The sequence below is a fragment of the Numida meleagris genome, chromosome 6, assembly GCF_002078875.1.
Source record: "Numida meleagris isolate 19003 breed g44 Domestic line chromosome 6, NumMel1.0, whole genome shotgun sequence".
Taxonomy (NCBI): Eukaryota; Metazoa; Chordata; class Aves; order Galliformes; family Numididae; genus Numida; species Numida meleagris.
In genome coordinates, this window is record NC_034414.1 from 46986866 (window position 1) to 47005222 (window position 18357).

At 36.6% G+C, this 18357-nt stretch overlaps 2 protein-coding genes across 4 annotated transcripts in view; one reads left to right on the plus strand and one right to left on the minus strand.

Moving 5' to 3' along the window:
* PPP4R4 (protein phosphatase 4 regulatory subunit 4) overlaps positions 1 to 4892 on the plus strand; it is a 59580-nt gene extending 54688 nt beyond the window's left edge. For 2 of the 3 annotated variants that reach the window (XM_021401524.1, XM_021401525.1), the window contains one exon: positions 3718 to 4846. In XM_021401524.1, the coding sequence (XP_021257199.1) occupies positions 3718 to 3742 (25 nt within the window). In that variant the 3' untranslated portion in view covers positions 3743 to 4846. Of the gene's footprint in view, positions 1 to 3717 lie in introns of all 3 variants that reach the window. The other variant, XM_021401526.1, reaches the window with a different exon arrangement.
* SERPINA10 (serpin family A member 10) lies at positions 6124 to 16189 on the minus strand. The gene is made up of 5 exons (XM_021401531.1): positions 15781 to 16189; positions 10178 to 10925; positions 8597 to 8870; positions 7845 to 7992; positions 6124 to 6419 (listed from the first exon to the last, which is right to left on the minus strand). Exons 2-5 carry the CDS (start codon positions 10881 to 10883, stop codon positions 6228 to 6230), a joined length of 1320 nt encoding a protein of 439 aa, XP_021257206.1. The 5' UTR covers positions 10884 to 10925; positions 15781 to 16189; the 3' UTR covers positions 6124 to 6227.

An 18357-nucleotide genomic window follows, 5' to 3' on the forward strand; every position in this document is an offset into this window, starting at 1 on the left:
TTTAACAAGATTTTCAAATGCAAAAATAACATCTAAGCATTTCATGATTAATTTTTAAGAAGAATAATGAACTGGTAATGCTAGTTGTTATTAAGGTTGCCTTTTTTGCCTTATGTTAACCATTTAGATAAAAAGAAAATAAGCATCTATCGTAGGCGTCTCTCTCAGGCTGGCTTTCTGTAAACATCAGCCTAAACTTTTCAACGTTTTGCAAGAGCAAAATGAAAAGCAAATTTGTTTGCTCCTATAATAAAAATGCAACAATTTTCTTAGAAATTCTCTGGGTACTTACTCAGTGAAACCTCTGCAGATTCTAGTAGCTAGGTTTTTTCAGATTCCTTTAGGACAATAGCTTGTAGTTCTGAATTACTGTCATTGGACTAGCTCTAATTTTGGACTCAAACTGAGATTATTCTTTGCTAAGTGCTTGCTTAGCCAAAGCACAGTGGAGAAAGCATAGGAGCCAGATACAGCAAGAAAGAGAGGTTAATTGGGACTAGTAGACTTGAGTATAATGGAAAATACAACTAGCAGAAAAGGAAGGGACTTAGAAGTCTGAAATGGTAGGGGAGACCGAGAGTGAAAGGGGTGTCCAGAATCTGAGGCTATGACTTGCTGGGCAAAGATAATGGACCTGAGACATGGAGGCTACACCAGACAAGGAAGAGGAAAGATCTGGTTTTCCAGGTGTCAACGGGAAACAACAGTGATATCAATCTTTCTGGTGACTTAAACTCAAGAAACATGCAGATATGGTACTGAAGGACTTGGTTAGTGGGCATCGTGGTGATGGGTTGATCTTGATGATCTTAGAGGTCTTTTATAGCCTTAATGATTCTACAATTCTAATAAATAAGCATCTGTATTAATCCTCCATTTTTACTTCAATATTTTCCTTAAAAAAAAAAAAAAGTCAAAACACTACCCCTGACTTTACTCACAGATGTGAACGTAAAAAATTGCAAAGCACTAAAATAAAAACCTCAAAAGTTTAAAAAAATGTCAAAAATGTTCTCTGAATAGCTTATATTCATCTGCTTGTATGCATTATACTATGATACAGTCTCATGCTCTTTCTCAATCGAAATTTTGTCACCTTAACTGTACAAGACAAAATCAAGCTTGCAGTCACCAATTGTTTCTAAAACTGTTTTCTTTGTAGAGAATGTTAGAAAATGAGTACTAAATAAAAATGAACAGTAGATGTTGAATTAGTGCTTTCACAGCAGAAGTGTTTAAAGATGCCAAGTCAAATTGTACTCTATCCCTGTCCTTGGCAAAGTTTAATGAACTCTTTGAAATACTTACCACAGTACTTGCTTTTCATAGGTCATCGTTAGGTGGTGAGTTATTTCAAAGTTTTTTTCTATCTGTAACTTAATATAAAACTGATATATTTTGTTTGAGTAAAAAGGGAAAGAAAAAAGACCAATATGGTGCAGCCTATACCTTTGACTTCAGACAGGAAAATGAAAAATAGGAGACCTGGCTTCCAGTCTCAGTGTGCTATACTCACATAAATACCTTAACAGACTATTTGAAAGTAGATATCTCGTTAAGTACAATGGTCTAATGCTTTCCTTGGTTGAGAAAGTCTCAAAAATGCATAGTGTCAGAAAGCAAGAGGATATACCAAGGGAAGAAAAAAGCTTTTGGAGAGGGCTTTTCTTTAAGAGAGGGCTTAGAGTGACCTACGTTTAGCTCTGAGCATGAGTTTTAATATTCTATGTTCTTATGGGAAAATTCATCTCTCAAGTTAACATAATGTCTATTGCACTGTCGAGTCAGTTCCTCTTATGTAATCTGGCCCAGCAGTTAATTGTTTTCATTTAAAAAATGGAGCAGTTCTACAAGGAAATAGTAAAAGGTGCAAATTCAGGAATGGTTGACGAGAAATGCATCCTTGTGACCTTGATGACCACAGATATGTTTAGGTGTGCTTCTTTCTATCTCTCTTTTGATCAGAAAGTCAATTCTGGTGCTAAGAAACTTTGCTTAGAAAAAGTTCTTCTGAAATACATATAACCTCAAGAACAAACAAACAAAAAATAACCAAGAGTCTGCTTCAATGAAACAATATTTTCTAAGTTAAATGAAGAAAGAAATTAACATCAAAATACATATCCTATTGACAGAAATAACTCTTACTGAGAGAAGAATATGACAATTATGTAAGAGTTTTAATTGAATAGCTGCTTGTAAATGAGTGTCGTCTATATGCTTATCAAGGCAGAGAACTTGTGAGAAAATAATTGAGCATATATTTATACTATATCGTGAAGTGAATTTACGTATGTCCTGGTTAAATATTGCACAGGTATCTTAATTCTGACAAGTCCTAATCTTTTAATTGGCTCTGCTAAATGAATAAGGTAATTTGTAATATGTGTGTTTTTTACATGTGTCTGTAAAGAATGGAAGAACGGGCAACAAAGTGTTGTTTAATAATTAAATACTAGCAAAAAAAAAGTAGTGATTCTTAGTTAGAAGTGATATATATTTGGGCAAAATATTATTTAATTGACTAAATATTTTTTCCATAAAACTGATCTAAAGGATATCTGCAAAAGTTCATTTTTGACAAGTGTACTTGTAGAGCTGAAGAATTTCTCTTTTCCTATATTTCATGTATTCATACTGTTATAGGAACTTTCCAAAACACAAAGTTATTTTGGTGTGGATCTGAGGTCTTTACTTTCCATATTACTTCCACTTCAGAGAATTGTACGCTGATTAATATATTCCCTCTTTTTTGAAAACAATATAATTGGAAGAAAAAAAAATCTTAATAAAGCCTGATCTACTGTTCACAGGCAGGTAGCAGGAAAATGACCATTAGATTTGGCGTCATTTGCCAGAACTTGGGTAATACTCAAGCAACAGAAAATGCAAGAATTATGCTACAGATGTACCTGTATGCATTAATGGTGGAGACACAGAAGAGTGCCTGATTTTAAGCATCTTATAGAATAGCAAAGAGTCACTAAGAACACTGGTTGAGTATTTTATCCCACAAGAGACCTTAAGTCAATTTGCAGAGCAAATGTACTGATCTGACTTTCTGTTGAAGAGTTGCCATTTAGAACACAAATCATTTCGAAGCAGAAATTGACAAGATTTGTAAACACCAAGGTCCATAAAGAAGTCTGATCTTTTGTTATTATACTGCTTAGCTTTATTGTTTTCTTTTAAATATTTTTATTGATGAGTGAGAACTGATTTTCTGCTTGAGCTTATAATGCTGTAACAGGACTGATTTCAATATACATTTGGTAAAAGCTAGCATTTTTCAATACTTTATAGGTTTACCAATAAAAATACTCAGCTTTATAGGCATCATTTTGCATCTTGTCTATAGACACGGAGATAGTCCCTGGCTTTGTTACACTTTCAATTAAAACAGTGGAAATTAACTTCAAGAATGGGAGTACGGATTTTTCCATCCTGTAGAAGGTGGGAGTAGATTTATTGTTGCATTGAAATCAATTGCTTAATGATAAATTGATATCAGTATTTTATTAGATTTCTACAATTTTAAGCATAAGTATCTTAAAGTAGCGTCTTTCGCTCAGTCATATAATGGCTTTAGGAAGTTGAGCAGATGATGACATAGTTCTGCCACTGATCGGTTATAATAAAATGTTGCACACAATAACATTTTATTGCTTTACTTAATAATAAAACAACAACATATTGTGTTTCTTCTTTTGCATGAAGAAAAAACAGAAAATCAAACTCCTAGATCTTCTGATGGGATAAGAATAGAATGAGTGACTGTTGGAGCAACATTCTCATGTGATAGTGCTGGAGCACCAGATGGGACTCCGTAATGCCTGGGGTGACTAAATGCATCTTGCAGCATTAAAATCTTTTAACTTTTAAACAAAATCCCAAGTTGTAAAATAAGTAATGTACTGGTTGCAGAATTCTAATGTTGTAGTGAAATGTCATGAAATGCAACTTCAGCTATGTGCTCTTCGCTGCTGCAGCTAAAGAGAGGATTTTGATTTCTTCAGTTATGCCTTTGTAGTTCAAATTCTTGGATTTAGAATGCACATATCCAATACTTAATTGGGTCAATTTACAATTTTATTAATTCTTAGCATCCATATTTTATTCAAGAAATAGAAGGAATTGCCATGAATGTGAGAGAGTAATACCACATTTTAAAGAATGTTCAAATCTAATTTAAGATCAAAATCCTGACCCATTGATCAGTTTTATATAGATAAAACACAAACTTCAGTAGCGTTGTACTGTGAATTTGGAGGTAAAGTTTTTTACAAGTACGAAGTAAAGTTCATAAAAATTCTGTGTGATTTTCACAGCAGTCTAGAAGGAGATGTCTCCAAATGATATTTAAAAAAAGAATTATTTCATAAGTTTTCTTGTATAAATACTTTAATTTTTAGTATTTCAAATTGTATTTTCACTGGAATAATTTATAATGATGAATCTAGTTTTTAATTAGCTGTTATTGCAAGCAATCATGCTTCAGTGATGTCATCTGCATTTGTTTGTATTAATGCTAATGTTTCTATCAAAATATATCTGTGGAAAAACATTCAATTCTATTTTAAAAAGTTCTATTTATGTGAATACTTGAGAGAGAGCATATGAAGCTATTGTCAGCTTCTCTATTTCAAAATGGAAGCAACATAAATAGATTAATATAAGAATAACTGCTTTTTTAACTCTGTTAGTGTATGATAAAGATGATCTGATTTGTGAATGCATACACGTGTGGTTACTTTTTATAATGTAGAAGTATGAATGATGATTTACTCAAAATAAAACTAGGACAATGCTGTACATGCATGTTCTTGAAATAAATGTTTTTTCCTCAGGGCATCTTTTATAACTAAAATAAAAGCATTTACCCATAGAAAGAATTTATTTAACATAGTAATAATGCTAGATTTATGCTGTCTTGTGTGAAGTATAAGATGTTGGATTTAGTAGTGTTTTATTATCTAAATACTTCAGCTTCTTAGACCACTGTTGGATTTAGGTGTTTTCTCTTTTTCTGGTCATAAACATGGTTTGGATTCCGTGGAAACACTCAAGTTCCAGTTTGTTCTGCAGCTTGGCGTAGGATCTTGCTAATCAGATTTCCTTGAAAGCTGCTTCAAGTACCGTGATGTTTTTGACATTCAATATTGATGCAGATGTGATGGCTCCTCAAAGATTTGGCTTCTGTTTCCCTGATGGAAACAGATACTCTCCCTTCCCCAGGGATGGCTGCCTCAACATAGCAGGTACAGCTGTGACCCATGGGCACCAGAGGCTGCTCAGTGTTCTTAGTTTGACTTCTGCCAGCAACCAAATCAAATCAGCAGTACTCAGCTGCATAACAGGACTCATAACTGTGTTTGGCTTTCAGATACCTTTATTAGAATACAGCAGAACAATTAGTAACTTCCTAGACTTGAACCCTAGCTATTTCTCCCCTCTATAAGCATGTAGTAAGTTCTACGTTGTCTGTCACCTGTCATTTGTCTGTCACTTTTTATCAACTTTAATTCTCCACTCAGTAACCCTACCACATAATTAAAATCCCATTATGTAATCTTTTAATGCTCTTTTTAGACGTTTTTTTGGTCTGTATGTCTTCCTTATATAGTACTCCTGATGTCTTGTGTATCCTTCCGTCAGCCCTTCCTGTGTTACTTCTGTTGGACAGCTCCAGGACTTCCCAATCTGCAGCGCTGTTTTACCTACAGCTTTTCTATAGAAATAAAGATCTCTGGATATGGGCTGTAAATTCTTTTTCAGGGCTTGATCCTGCTTCTGTTGTGACAAGTGGCAAAAATGGCTAACGCCCATGTAAGGCTCTTAAGCCTCATTTCAGCAGAAGATAGCCTTGGGGAATATCAAACTGCAGTGTTTGGGAATGAGCTTCCTGAATATTTTGGCATATGAATCTTTGATTTTCATTCAGATTTGTCACTAAAATGTTGAACTTTGAAAGTTTAGTTCTTTAAGGTTTGTTTGTTTGTTTTTAATTTGTCTGATAGTTTTTACAAGAAATACTTTTGTCATTCTTGTGCATCGATCTTGTCACTTAGATATTAATGAAATATCAATAGGATGACCTACTGCGAGCTGGAGAGACAAAACAGGTTTTCACATTTTCATACTTTGCTTTTTATTCTAATGTAAATAATAGTTTAAAGAAAATAAAATTAAAGCCTCTTACATACCACAATAAAAACGATTACTTTTATTCACATTTCTGTTGGATCAACCACCCTGCCAATGAAAAGTAAAGTTTTAAAAGTTTCTTCAAATATCATAAAAAGAAATGGTCGGTCCACTTTAATGATAGGAGGTGCTGCGAATGCAATTATTTCAGACCCAGTAGCTGCTGTGGCCTCAGTTCCTTTTTCATCCACTTCAATGACTGCCTTTTGGACAACCTGAAATGCAATGCAGAGATAAAATAGGTGACAGAAATAAATGGAAGCATGAAGAGTAAATTTCAAAGTGCCAGAGATTCAATTGAAGTAGGCCTCTACTGAGGGTTACACCAAGGTAGGTCTGTGCAATCTAGCACTGAGTTACTGGTACCACATATGTTGTCTCCTTCAGAAACAGAGGAGTTAGTGTAGCCATTGTGACTGCAATAGGGGTTCAGATGGTAGTTCAGGTATCACTGTGATTTTCCTTGTTCCCGAGGCTTCACTTCTAGATCTTGTTCTTGAAGCCAGTAGCGTGATACAACCGCTGCATTTGTACAGTGCTTTTCTTTGACACGCAACTGTACAAGAGAGATTTTCACAAAAGTGGGAGGTGTGATTTCATTTCTCACAAATACTTAACGGCTGGCTGTGAACTGTCATCCACACCTGATTTTGTGATAGCTTAGGCAAATGCACCAGTCTTGTATTTCCTTTGTGTATTTCTAATTCTCACAATTGGTAGCAAAGAGTAAATATGGACAGCACTGAGCTGTGGTCTTGGATTGGTCTTAGGACTGCAACCACAGCCCAGGAGGATCTGATTCTTTTTCCCTTTTGTTCTTTTAGCTTGCGTGTACCTCTGAGTACTTCTCCAGTATTTGGGTCTGTTTTGGTAACCTGCCTGGGCAACTTGTGCATTCCTAACTTTCAAACTCTTAATTCTAGGAATGATTTATGTCAAGATAGTTGAAGGGCTTCCCTAGTATCAAGCTCTCTGCTCAATATCCTTAAGCAGTAAAGACAGCTACCATGACTGGCACTTTGTAGCTGATGCACACCTATTGCTTCTTATATCAGCAGCTACTCTTCAAGCAAGATCACTTTGTGATAACACAAAGTGAACTGCTGAAAATCAACAAAGAGTAATTATAGATCAAAGGGAAAGGAGAAGAGTGCTGCAAATTGCCACTGTAATTCACAAAAGTTAAATAGTTTGTGCCAAATTGAACAACACTGCAATTTTATACATTAGATGTTTATTTTTTCTGTGATTGGTTTTCTCAGAAAGGTGGAATTTTTGTTGTTGCTGCTGTTGTTTTTTATGACTACATAGCCAGCACAATTTTGAAAAACTGTATTTGAAGTTTTAGAGTTGTTGGTACTTAAACTTACCTGTTTAAAGTATCGATCTTTATAAATTACAGTGTATGAAGTGGTCTATTTGGTATGAGTTGGAATACAATTGTGTTGTGATGATGCTTTGACATTCTGTTTTTCTCAGCCAAGGTGTATACTTCTATGGTGGGATCCATACTGGTTAGGATTTGCAGATTCCATACACTTGTCAGATGAGGTCCTTTCGTAATAGTGGGTCTGTATGACATAGTACACGGACCCTCTGTTTACTGTAATCCAAACAGCAAACAATTTTTGAAGGCTTACCTGTGAGACTGTTATGTGTTTTTGATCTGTGAGATGACTAAGATCTGCTGTACGTGCAAAGAGGTTTTTAATTCCAAGAGCATAAAGCAATTTCTTCATTTTGTATTTTTGTTCTAGTTTGAACTTTGGAAATGAAATATCCATTTTTCTGTTTGAAAAAGAAAAAGTGAACTTCAGATATATAGTAAGTTATTGCTGAAAGACACGGTTCTCAGGAATTAAACTTCACACCAACAGTAAAAACAAGAGGCAAAGGTTAAAGATTCTCTGCTGGAATTTAGGCTACCAGAATATCATCTCTACTGTGTTGAATGCCAAAGATGCTAAAAATCATTTTCTTCTCAGTATAAAATACTTCCATGAACACTTCCAGCGTCCTGATGCTGGGATGACACATTCACTTCTTGACCACTGGAGAGGCCTGTCGCTTCAGGAATTCCATTTCACAGGAACAATTTGTTTTTACATTTTCGTACTCAAATTTATCCATTACTCTGGGTTTTCATTGTTAAGTAAAGTTCCACAAATATACACATTTATGCATATATTTATAAATACTAATATAGACATTTATTATGCACTTTGCCTGGCTGTGCAAAATTTAAAGAGAGAAGGCGTAAGGAAAAATTTGTCAACGCTCTCAGAGTCTGTTTGTCAACAGACTTGTCACCTCAGAGTAGAAGCTTTTTTTTTTGTTGCTTTGCTGCAATGGAAATAAAAAACAAGATGGCCATCAGATGTCATAGCAATACCTGCTCTTCATGTCTGCAAGCCAGGATTCCACAAGCTCCATTGTCAAATGGTCTTCAAGTGAAACATAATCTTCTCCCTTTTCTGGGATGACAATTAGCATGTAGGCTTTGCCTTTGTAGGGTAGTTTTATCACATTGCACCTTAAATTCTCATCAAAAGTTGAATTTACTTTATCTGACTTGAACATCATGGGTACTTGCACACTTCTGTATTTGTTTATGTGGAAAGTTTCAATTTCTGTGAATTTTGAATTAAATGGATAGAGCCATTTTCCTGCAGAAAGAAAAATGGAATAATTATGTGAATTCAGACTGGTTCAACAAAATGTTCAGAAGCTTTTAAAAGAAGTGTAGAATCCTTTCCTTTCTGCAGCAAGTTAAAGTGGATGTCAGTTGTGTCTGGGACAACTGGATGACAACTGCAGTATACTTAGTGTATGTTCTTTAAATTTTTTACAGCAGGAGAATGCACAAAATAAACTGCTCAATTGCAGGGAAAGGAGGGAAATATTATTCTACAGTAGATTAGTTGCCAGTCAAGTTCAGAACCCATCTGTGTTCAGAACCATCAAGTTCAGAATGCCATCTGAGCATCTGTCTTTTATTAACATGCCATCTTCTCTGAAAATTTCTACCAGCTGTTCAACATCCTGTTTTTAAAGTAATTATACAGTCTCTTCTATGGGAATTCTGCAGTGCATTGTCTGAGAAGGTGCTCTAGAATGTGACCTCTTTCAGGCTATTGATTCTGATTTCTGCACTCGCTTTCAATCTTGGTCACAGCCATTTATCTCTTTCCTCTGGTTTTCTGCAAGGGAAAGTAAAATTGGCATTGGATAAACTGCAGTCTTTTAAATCTCTAAGAATAAACAGCTTTATGGCTGCAGGGTAATTTTCTTTGTTCTCATACGTGTTTATTTTAGTGAGATTTCCACTTTCCTGAGTGCCCTAGACTACAGCAGTGGCTTAAGCATGGGTTCTCTGCACAGCATTCCTCTCTTCTCCTTTGTTCTCCTACCTCTTCAGATTTGCTTTTACCTAACCAGGTACCTGCGGCATTCGTTGGCTGTTTGGAGTCAAGTGGGGGCCATGCTCCCTGTCACCAGCAGGGACCACTTTTCTCTCCCGGTTTCTCAGGGAAAAAGATTCTTGACTGGAATAGGGAAACAATTTTTGTTCTCATGAATTTGTGTACTATGGAAAGTCAGACAATTGATTTGTATACCCGGTATATTTTATTCAAAAAAAAACTGTCAGGATTAGGATTTTTTCATTTCAGTGGCTGAGTTAAAAATTAAAATTCTTAGTCACAAAGAAGGATTGTTCAGAGGATTGATGTAGGGCCTTTTGCTTTTTTATGACTCTTTGCTGTGTGGAAGAAAGCATAAAAGAATAGTGGCTCCCTATCATGAAAAATAATTTCCTGTTAAATAAACTTATTAGAAGAAAGTAAATCTATTTAGAGACAATGTAGACAATGTAGGAAATGTAAATTAATTTAAGTTTCCCCTGATGTTGGTAAAGTCAGAGTTCTATTTCTTCTAATAAATAACCATTTTGCAGAATGAAAACAATAGTTACCTTTAAAAAAAATGTAGTCCAAAAGTAGCAGTTTAGAATGTCGGTCAGCTTCTTCAAAAAGCTCTGATATTTTTCCTTTGGTCCTTTTTTTAATGTTTTGATTTATAACAAACTTTGCTTGTGTGATGTTTTGAAAGTCTACATGCAGGAATTCCATATCGAAGTACTGCTTAGATAAATTGAGGAAACCTTCCTTGACTACAAAGTCCTTTTGGATGAAAGAAAGAATACCTTGCACAAAGAGAAGTTCTTCATTTGTTGTGATGTTATCTTTCAGTTGTTTAAACAATGCTGGTAAATAACGATGATCTCTGTCCTTCAAAGCATGCAGGTTTAGAGCTTTTGCTATTTGTCTGTGCGTTTCCCCTTTGGCTGCCAGCAAATATGTAGCCATGAGAGTTGATACAGAAAGGGGAGAGATAATTATATTGTTATCAAGTTTCATTGCAATTTTTCGGTAGAGATTAAATCCAAAATTTGCTGTCTTTTCAGTGAAATTGTGAAGAGTAAACTCTTCAAGATCTTGCTCTTCTAAAGGTTTAGAGTCATTTTTATGTTGAAGCCATTCTTCAGAAATACTGACATTTTTATTTCTTCCTAAGAAATTCAGCCTCTTCTCCTTCTTTGGAAATTTAGATTTGATGTCAGCCTTGCTGATTTCAAAACATACTTCACATAAAAGAAGAAGATAAATTCCGATTTTCATGTTGCTATCTGATAATGAGCTTTTTTTTTCCCTATCTTCCTCCTAGTAAAGAAAATGAAAAAACAGAGAGCAACTCGATGATTATTTAGTTTATTTGGTTCACAGCAAAAAGGTCATGGATGTAGGAAGGAGATATTTCTGAATCTTCAGTGTACATGCTGTAAACCTAAGAAGTTGTTCCTATCTGAAGGATCAAATTTAGATCAGTGGAAGGGAGAAGTTCCCAAATTCAGTAAAAGAATTCAGAAGAAATGCTATGATCTGCTATTGGCAGTTTGATTTGAAAGACTTTCACTGATTTTTCCTTGTAATTTCTAGTTCCTTTAGAAAATCAAACCCAAATTTCAAGTGGAACATCCAGCTCAAAGATAAAAAAAAAAGTGCCTTTTTTAGCCTGTATGGTAGTTTTTTTTCCTGTGTCATCTGTAAGCAAAAGCTCTCCAGGCAGCTAATGTTGGAAGTGGCATTTTCCCTGAACAGTTCTGACACAGACTAATAGTGACCTACTTAGGAGATGAGACCTGTAACTTCCTGCTCTTCATTGCCACTCACAGGTGGCTTGTATTCTCCATGTCATGGGGTCTTAATCATGGTTGCCATTCTTATGGGATCCGTCTATTGGTAGTGGCCTGAGAGTTACCATTCCTTCTGAAGAAATGCTGACACGTACTATTTGTTACCTCAGGTGTTTTATATCAGTGGCATGCTACATCAGCAAGATTCAACTCCTTAGAAAATAAAAAAAACAGCAAACATTTGAGAAACATAAAAACCATCTGATTTGATAAAAGCCAATCCAGAAAACAACCTGTCCTTGAGATTTAGAGGATGTTATATTAAAACAGACATATACCTTTGTATATGTTATACACATAAATCAAATTACAACCACTAGGTTTTGTTCCAGAAGTGGTGAATTCCAAGAACCAATCATAAAAAAACTTCATGTTATAAATTTTAAACATTTCAGAGATGACTCAGAGAATGCTGGAATTCCACACTGCTAATTACTTTTGCAAACTTTGAAAATCAGACTTCTGCCATTTACCTTATGCCTTGTTTTCCCAGGAGAAATTTTTTGAAGGATATATATGTCTAGTTATGTAGAAAACTAAAATCAGACAAAAACAGTCTGTCTTTGAAAGAGAGAAGATCTTAAGCCAAGCTCATCAGAATAAATCAGGATTGACTCCACTGACATATAGATTGCACAAAGCTGGTCTAAAGTGAGACAGAATCTGTGTGTATGGTACTTTTACCCAGTCATTCATCTAACTATGTTGAAAAAATGGTCTTGAAATAAGTAGCCATAGTTTAGTAGGGAACCAAACAGTAATAACGCTCAGTCAAGATGAGCTATCTTTCACATGTGTAAAGGAAAACAAAGATCCTAATGATATGTGGCATCAGCAGCTCTTTGATGAATACATGATTTGAGGGGCATTGATTATTATTGAAAGATTGTTATACTAAAAAAAAAATAAAAATAAAAAAATAAAAAAAAGCCCCCCAAAACAGGGTTGAGTACTTTTTTACTTTCTTTGGTGCACGTGCAGAAAAGTTCATTTGGGCTAAAAATTTGAGACATTGCAGATTTTAGTGGTATATGTAATCAGATCTCTTGCTGGTCAACTCTTCCCTTGATACATCATGGAGAGCTAGGCTTCAGATACACTCATGACAAGAATTAAAGAGCTTCTATCTAGTTCATTTTCAGTATCACTAAAGCATCTGGAGCTTTGTATACAAGCAATAGGTGAAGTACTTCTGTAAATATGAAGGAGTATACTGATGTGGCCCTGGAGAAGCGGGAACAGATTATGCAGGAAATTTTTGCCAGTGAATGTGATCAGCACTCCACTGCCAAAAACATCAGAAAGAAGGTCAAAATTCTGTGAAAGGCCGGATAAATTTTGTTAAGACATACTAGGCTTTTTATGCAATACACAGAGCAGCACTCAAGGTAATATTTTGGCTACAGTGTTCAATTCCCTAGTAATAACATCTCAGTATGTGGCTGTATCAGGAAGATCAACCTCTCTCTCACCAAGAGAACAAGGCTGAAGTCCTAACCTCAATGTCATGTAGAGGAAGGTGCTATAGTGCTAATGTACTCTGTTGGATGCCCAATGTGTTCAGTTGTTTCTAGTAGGTCAACATGAAGTTTCATGTTACTGCTTATATTCATGAAGCCCTGGAAAGATTATGAAGCTCAGAACTGGAAATACAATGTCAGTATGAGAAATACTTGCATTTCATAATTTCATTTCACTTCTCTTCCTTCTGATACAGGTTGCTTAGAAATTTATACGTGTTGTGAATTCATGTTGCAAATTTAACAGAGGTTCTCTCATCACAAAACAAAATGTTTGGAGAGATCTGGACATGTTTTCTGGAAAAGCCTCAGGCAAACTTTAGTATCAAACATGCAAATATACTTTTCAAGCATAAAATTGAAAACATGCTCATCATTCATCTTTACATTAAAGCGGTATGTGAATTTTTCTCCCATAAATTGGCATTGAATTACACTTTATGGAAAAATCTTGAATGGAGGTGAATTTTCCCATTGCAGATAGAACAGAGTGCACAAGACCACTAAGCCTGCACAAAATTCCTGTGTGTAGCAGTGGTGTGATAATAGATAAAAGAGATAGAATCATGGAATTATCAAGGTTGGAAAGACCACTAAGGTCATCTAGTCCAAACACCAACCCATGCATGACTCCTCAGTGCAACCTCTACCCTTTTTCTTGAACACCTTCAGGGACAGTGACTCCACCACCTCCTTGGACATCCTGTGCCAATATCTCACCACTCTTTCTGTAAATAAATTTTTTCTAAAATCCAGCCTAAGAGGAAAATATTGATTGCAGGGCCCATCATTAAAGCAATTCAACAATCTAGAAAACACATGGCAACTATTAACGATGTCTATTTAGTTAAGGATCTTTAATAGTCATACAGTTTGTGATTTGGCATATGGGAAAACTGGTTTTATTTGATTGCCATTTATTCAGAGTTCAGATGAATTTCACAGTTGCTTGATTCAGGCTGTGGGAGTTAGTCCCAAAAAGGTACGTTGATCTGAGTACAGGGACATTTGGGTGCCAAGTCACAGAGTGTTTTTGGCAGCCAGGTGGTGCACTATTTTCCTTGGAGATAATAGGTCACGTTCTGTACTTGATGTGACACAGATGGGCTGTAATTGCTTAATGGGGAGGCAGTGAGATCTCTGAATTTTGTGCCTTCTCTTGAGGGCACAACAGTCAGGGAACACTAAAATATGCAGTTTAGTGTGGCTGTGAATATTTTTTCTTTCTTTTTCTTTCCCATTAACTCTTGCTTTATCTTCAATGAGATGCAGATCATGAATGCTTTCATGCTTGTTTAATCTGTGTTTGAGGTAATCTCCAAAAGACTAATGAAACACAGCTCTCAGCTCTATCTGCTGGCCCTTGTCTAAGCTGATGTGCTGCACATCCCGGCACTTGGGAGGTCTGGTTTCAGCAGGAGCAGAGTAGGGAAAGGTTTGCCTCAAGTTCATCTCCTGCCTTGGCAAAAGGGGTGCCAGATCTGGGAGACTTACTGTCCCTGACCAATCATAAGCAAAGGTGTTAAGAGCTCTTACAGCAACTGCCAGGCACCCCTCCTCATTGTGTAGGCCCCTTCTTCTGTGAGAAGTTAAATAATAGGCACAAAGTACTTTTCCTGCCTCAGTGCTGTGGCAACAAAAAGGACCTCTCCTGGACCTGAAAACCTGTGAGGCTTTTTTTTCCCCAGGGAATCATTGCTTCTTCAGAGGGGTAACCCTGGACACTGCAAAGTTGGAGACAGGGACTGGAAAGCATAGCTTCTGGTAGTACTCCATCACAGAGGGCGGTGAGGCAGTGGCACAAGTTGTCCAGTGAAGCTGTGGATGCCCCTGTGGATTCCTGGGGTTCAGGTCCAGACTGGATGGGGCCCTGGGTAGCCTCATCTGATGAATGGCAACCATCCCCTGGCAGGGGGGTTGGAACTAGGTGGGCTTTCGTGTCCCTTCCAACCTAACCCATTCTATGATTCTGACATTTTCTTCATCTTTTCTGTGCACAGTGCAGTTTCTGTGCAACACCTGACAACGCTGCCCTTGACAGATCCCACTGCAGCATCTTGTTCTGAAAGGGCTGCTTGATACTTGTCTCAGAAGGGCCACCAAGTCTTCCCAGGGAGATGGGGAAACCAAATAGGGAATGCCATGAGTTGCATTCCAGGTTGCACTGCCATCCCAGCACAAATGGATTTCAGACTGAGAAGACAGGGGCAAACCTAGCCTTGTGTACAGACCATTCCGCACTCAGGGAAGGAGTCCTGCTTCCTCAAGCACATGCAAATGCCCATGTGTTACACACATTGCAGGAGTTAAGAACATCAACATTTCACTAAACAGTCACTGCAAGACTGAGATTGCAACAATATAACATAAATATTATATCACCTTTGTCATTCAGTAACAGTTAGAAATACAGTCTTCTAGGACTAGGAAAAAACAGTTTTGGTAACAATAAAGTGATATTTTTGCACATTTTAGGTTTGCATTTTACGTTCCTAGAGTGAATTAGAGTTATTAGTGAATTATTACTAGTTTTGAGAGCTTCCTTTACAAAAGGAATAGAAAGTTCATTAATAAAAACATGATAAAGTTATTTTTTCAGTTTTTCTCTTTTGAAGATGCTATAGCAAAAGAAACATCCAATATATTATAACACTGAATAAGATCTACAACCATTTAAATAATCCTTTTTAGAGAATATATGAGGAATATTATCTGTATATAATATATTAAAGAATATTAATATACACAATAAAATAATCCTCCTCTTTACAATCCAAATGATTCAGATAAACCTCGACTTACCTATCAGGTAGTTTCTCTGTTACTTAATCAACGATGTTTAAAAACCACGTGAAGGTGACTGTCCCATATAGAAGATTTTCAACAAATATTTACTCTTCCAAAGAGTGATCATCTGGTTTTGCCTGTTATAAATTAACTGCCTGATAAACTCTGAGTGACGTGTTTCCCATAAATGGCATAAAGAGGGCGGGTTATATTCCAGTAAATACATTATGTCTTTCATGGGAAGCAAGAGAAGAGTAAACTCTGCATCCAGCCCTTCAGAAGCCCAATAGGATTTGGCCCCGCATGTCCAATGAGAATTGGACTACGAGAATTATTTTACAGACAGGCCCTAAGCTACTCAGCATCAGAAGCAGTTTCCAATGCTGTTTAAAACGTGCCATTTCATAAAAGGCTACGTCAGTATTAACTAGAGCTGAGGCAAACAAAAGGGAGGGCAGGAACAGATGCAGAGCATTGTAGAGGCTTTGCCAGCTCCCTAGCCTTTCAAAGTGACCATTCCCTTTAGAGGAGAAACCAGGTCTTTGCTTTCTTTCTCAAGAGCATACCAGCTATTCAGTAAAGTATTTATTGGTACACTACAATTAACTGAGTGGTAAACATTGAGTGATGTTCCTTCTATAAATGACCAAATAGGGGAAGCTGGTATTCATAGAATCATAGAATCATAGAAGGGCTTGCATTGGAAGGGACCTCAAGGATCATCAAGTTCCAACCCCCCTGCCAGAGGCAGGGCCACCAACCTCCAGATCTGGTGCTAGACCAGGCTGCCCAGGGCTTCATCCAACCTGGTCTTGAACGCCTCCAGGGATGGAGCATCCACAACCTCTCTGGGCAGCCTGTTCCAGCACCTCATCACTCTCTCTGTAAATAACTTCCCCCTGACATACAACCTAACCCTTCCCTCCTTGAGCTTAAAGCGATTCCCCCTTGTCCTATCACTGTATTCCTGCAAAAGTTCTCCTGAACTATGAGATACAATGCTAAATTCTCTGAACTTCCAGTTTGATCTTGCTTGAACAGATTTGTCAAGTTCTTCTTGGAGCTTGAGCACTCTTAGTTGCCAAGGCACTACATTAAGACAGGTAGTATACTCAGCAATTTCTTTAGTGTGGGCATGATCTCTTCACTAATTTGTTCTTTGGCTTAATTCCCAATAAACTGTAAACACAGAACTCCTCATGCTCCTAAATTACATTAAAAAAACTCTCCTAAATGAAATAGTATATTTCATTCTGATTTGGATTGTAGAAAATAAATAAAAAAATTGGCCTTAACACTTGACATAGTGGAATTTGTATCTATTTGTCAATTGAATTGAAAACAAACAAAAAAATCTCTACCGTTTGTAGTTTAAGTGGGAGCTTAGTTAGAGAAAAGGATTATATTTTGGAAAGCCCATAAGGGAACTGAGCATCCTGGACTCAGTGCAAAAAGGCTGTTGTATGTTGCTGGTAAACATTATTCGTTTGTTCAAGTTCTTTTAAAATACTCTTATTTTCAAAAACAATTTTTCTACTAGTAGGCCTGAAGTACAAACAATGTTTCAGAAAACACAGGAATGTAAGACTGGGTTAAATGAGTTGACAACATTCAGCCTATTGCTTAAACATCAGGATCTCCACTGTGAATGTCCCAGTGACTTCACTACTTCAGTTCTCTGATGAATTGACTTTTTTTTTCCTACTTTATAATCTATATATTTTTTGTGGTTAATTCAGTTGTATTTGAGATTCAAATTTCTTCTCACTACATGGAATAAATTTGCATCTGACATGGCCAAGCAATGCTGCATTTCTGCAGTGTGGTGGTGAGTCTTTTCGTGGCCGTGGTCCAAAAAGACAAGACAGGGAAAAATTGATATGCACAAAACCATATCCAGCTTTTGTTCTTAGCAATATTAGCATAGTTATTAGCAATTATAATAGCAGCCTATCCTTCATAGTCCTTGCTTCAGGACCCTGGCATTTGCAGTCACCACTGAAAGCCTTGCTTGAGTTAAGACTGAAGAACAGCAATACTGATATCTGATATTCAAAAGCTGAAGTCTTGTGTGTAGATGATGTGGAGAAGAGATCTTAAAATTTTCAAATCTTTCACTTGAAACTTTTCTGATGCACATGAAACACATGTATCTTATTTTATATGGAAGAAAAAGGAGGCTGCTATGAGAAGTGTTGGCTCTGCACAGAGCCCCGAGGGAGCAGCCTTTTTCTCTAGTCACTCACGAAGCCATTGCTAGCTTTTCATGCTCAGTAATACCTTGCTGAGAGTATCTTCTGCACATGACTGGGAGTAGCATATTCATCCCACGAAGTACTACTTACATTGTCAGTCACCCCTTGGATTCAACAGAGCTTTTTGAGCAGTAAAACAGCTCACATCTTATGGGTAGCAGCCAAACTACACATATTTGAAGAGTAATTTTCTGAAAGAGGATTGCCAGTGTGTTGCAAAATTGCACTTTTCTACAATTCCACTTTTTTTGGGTTTTATGACAAAACCATCCCTGAGACCAGAACAAACAATAGCAATACACATGGACTGTCATCTGTTGCATTTCTGCTAGGAGCT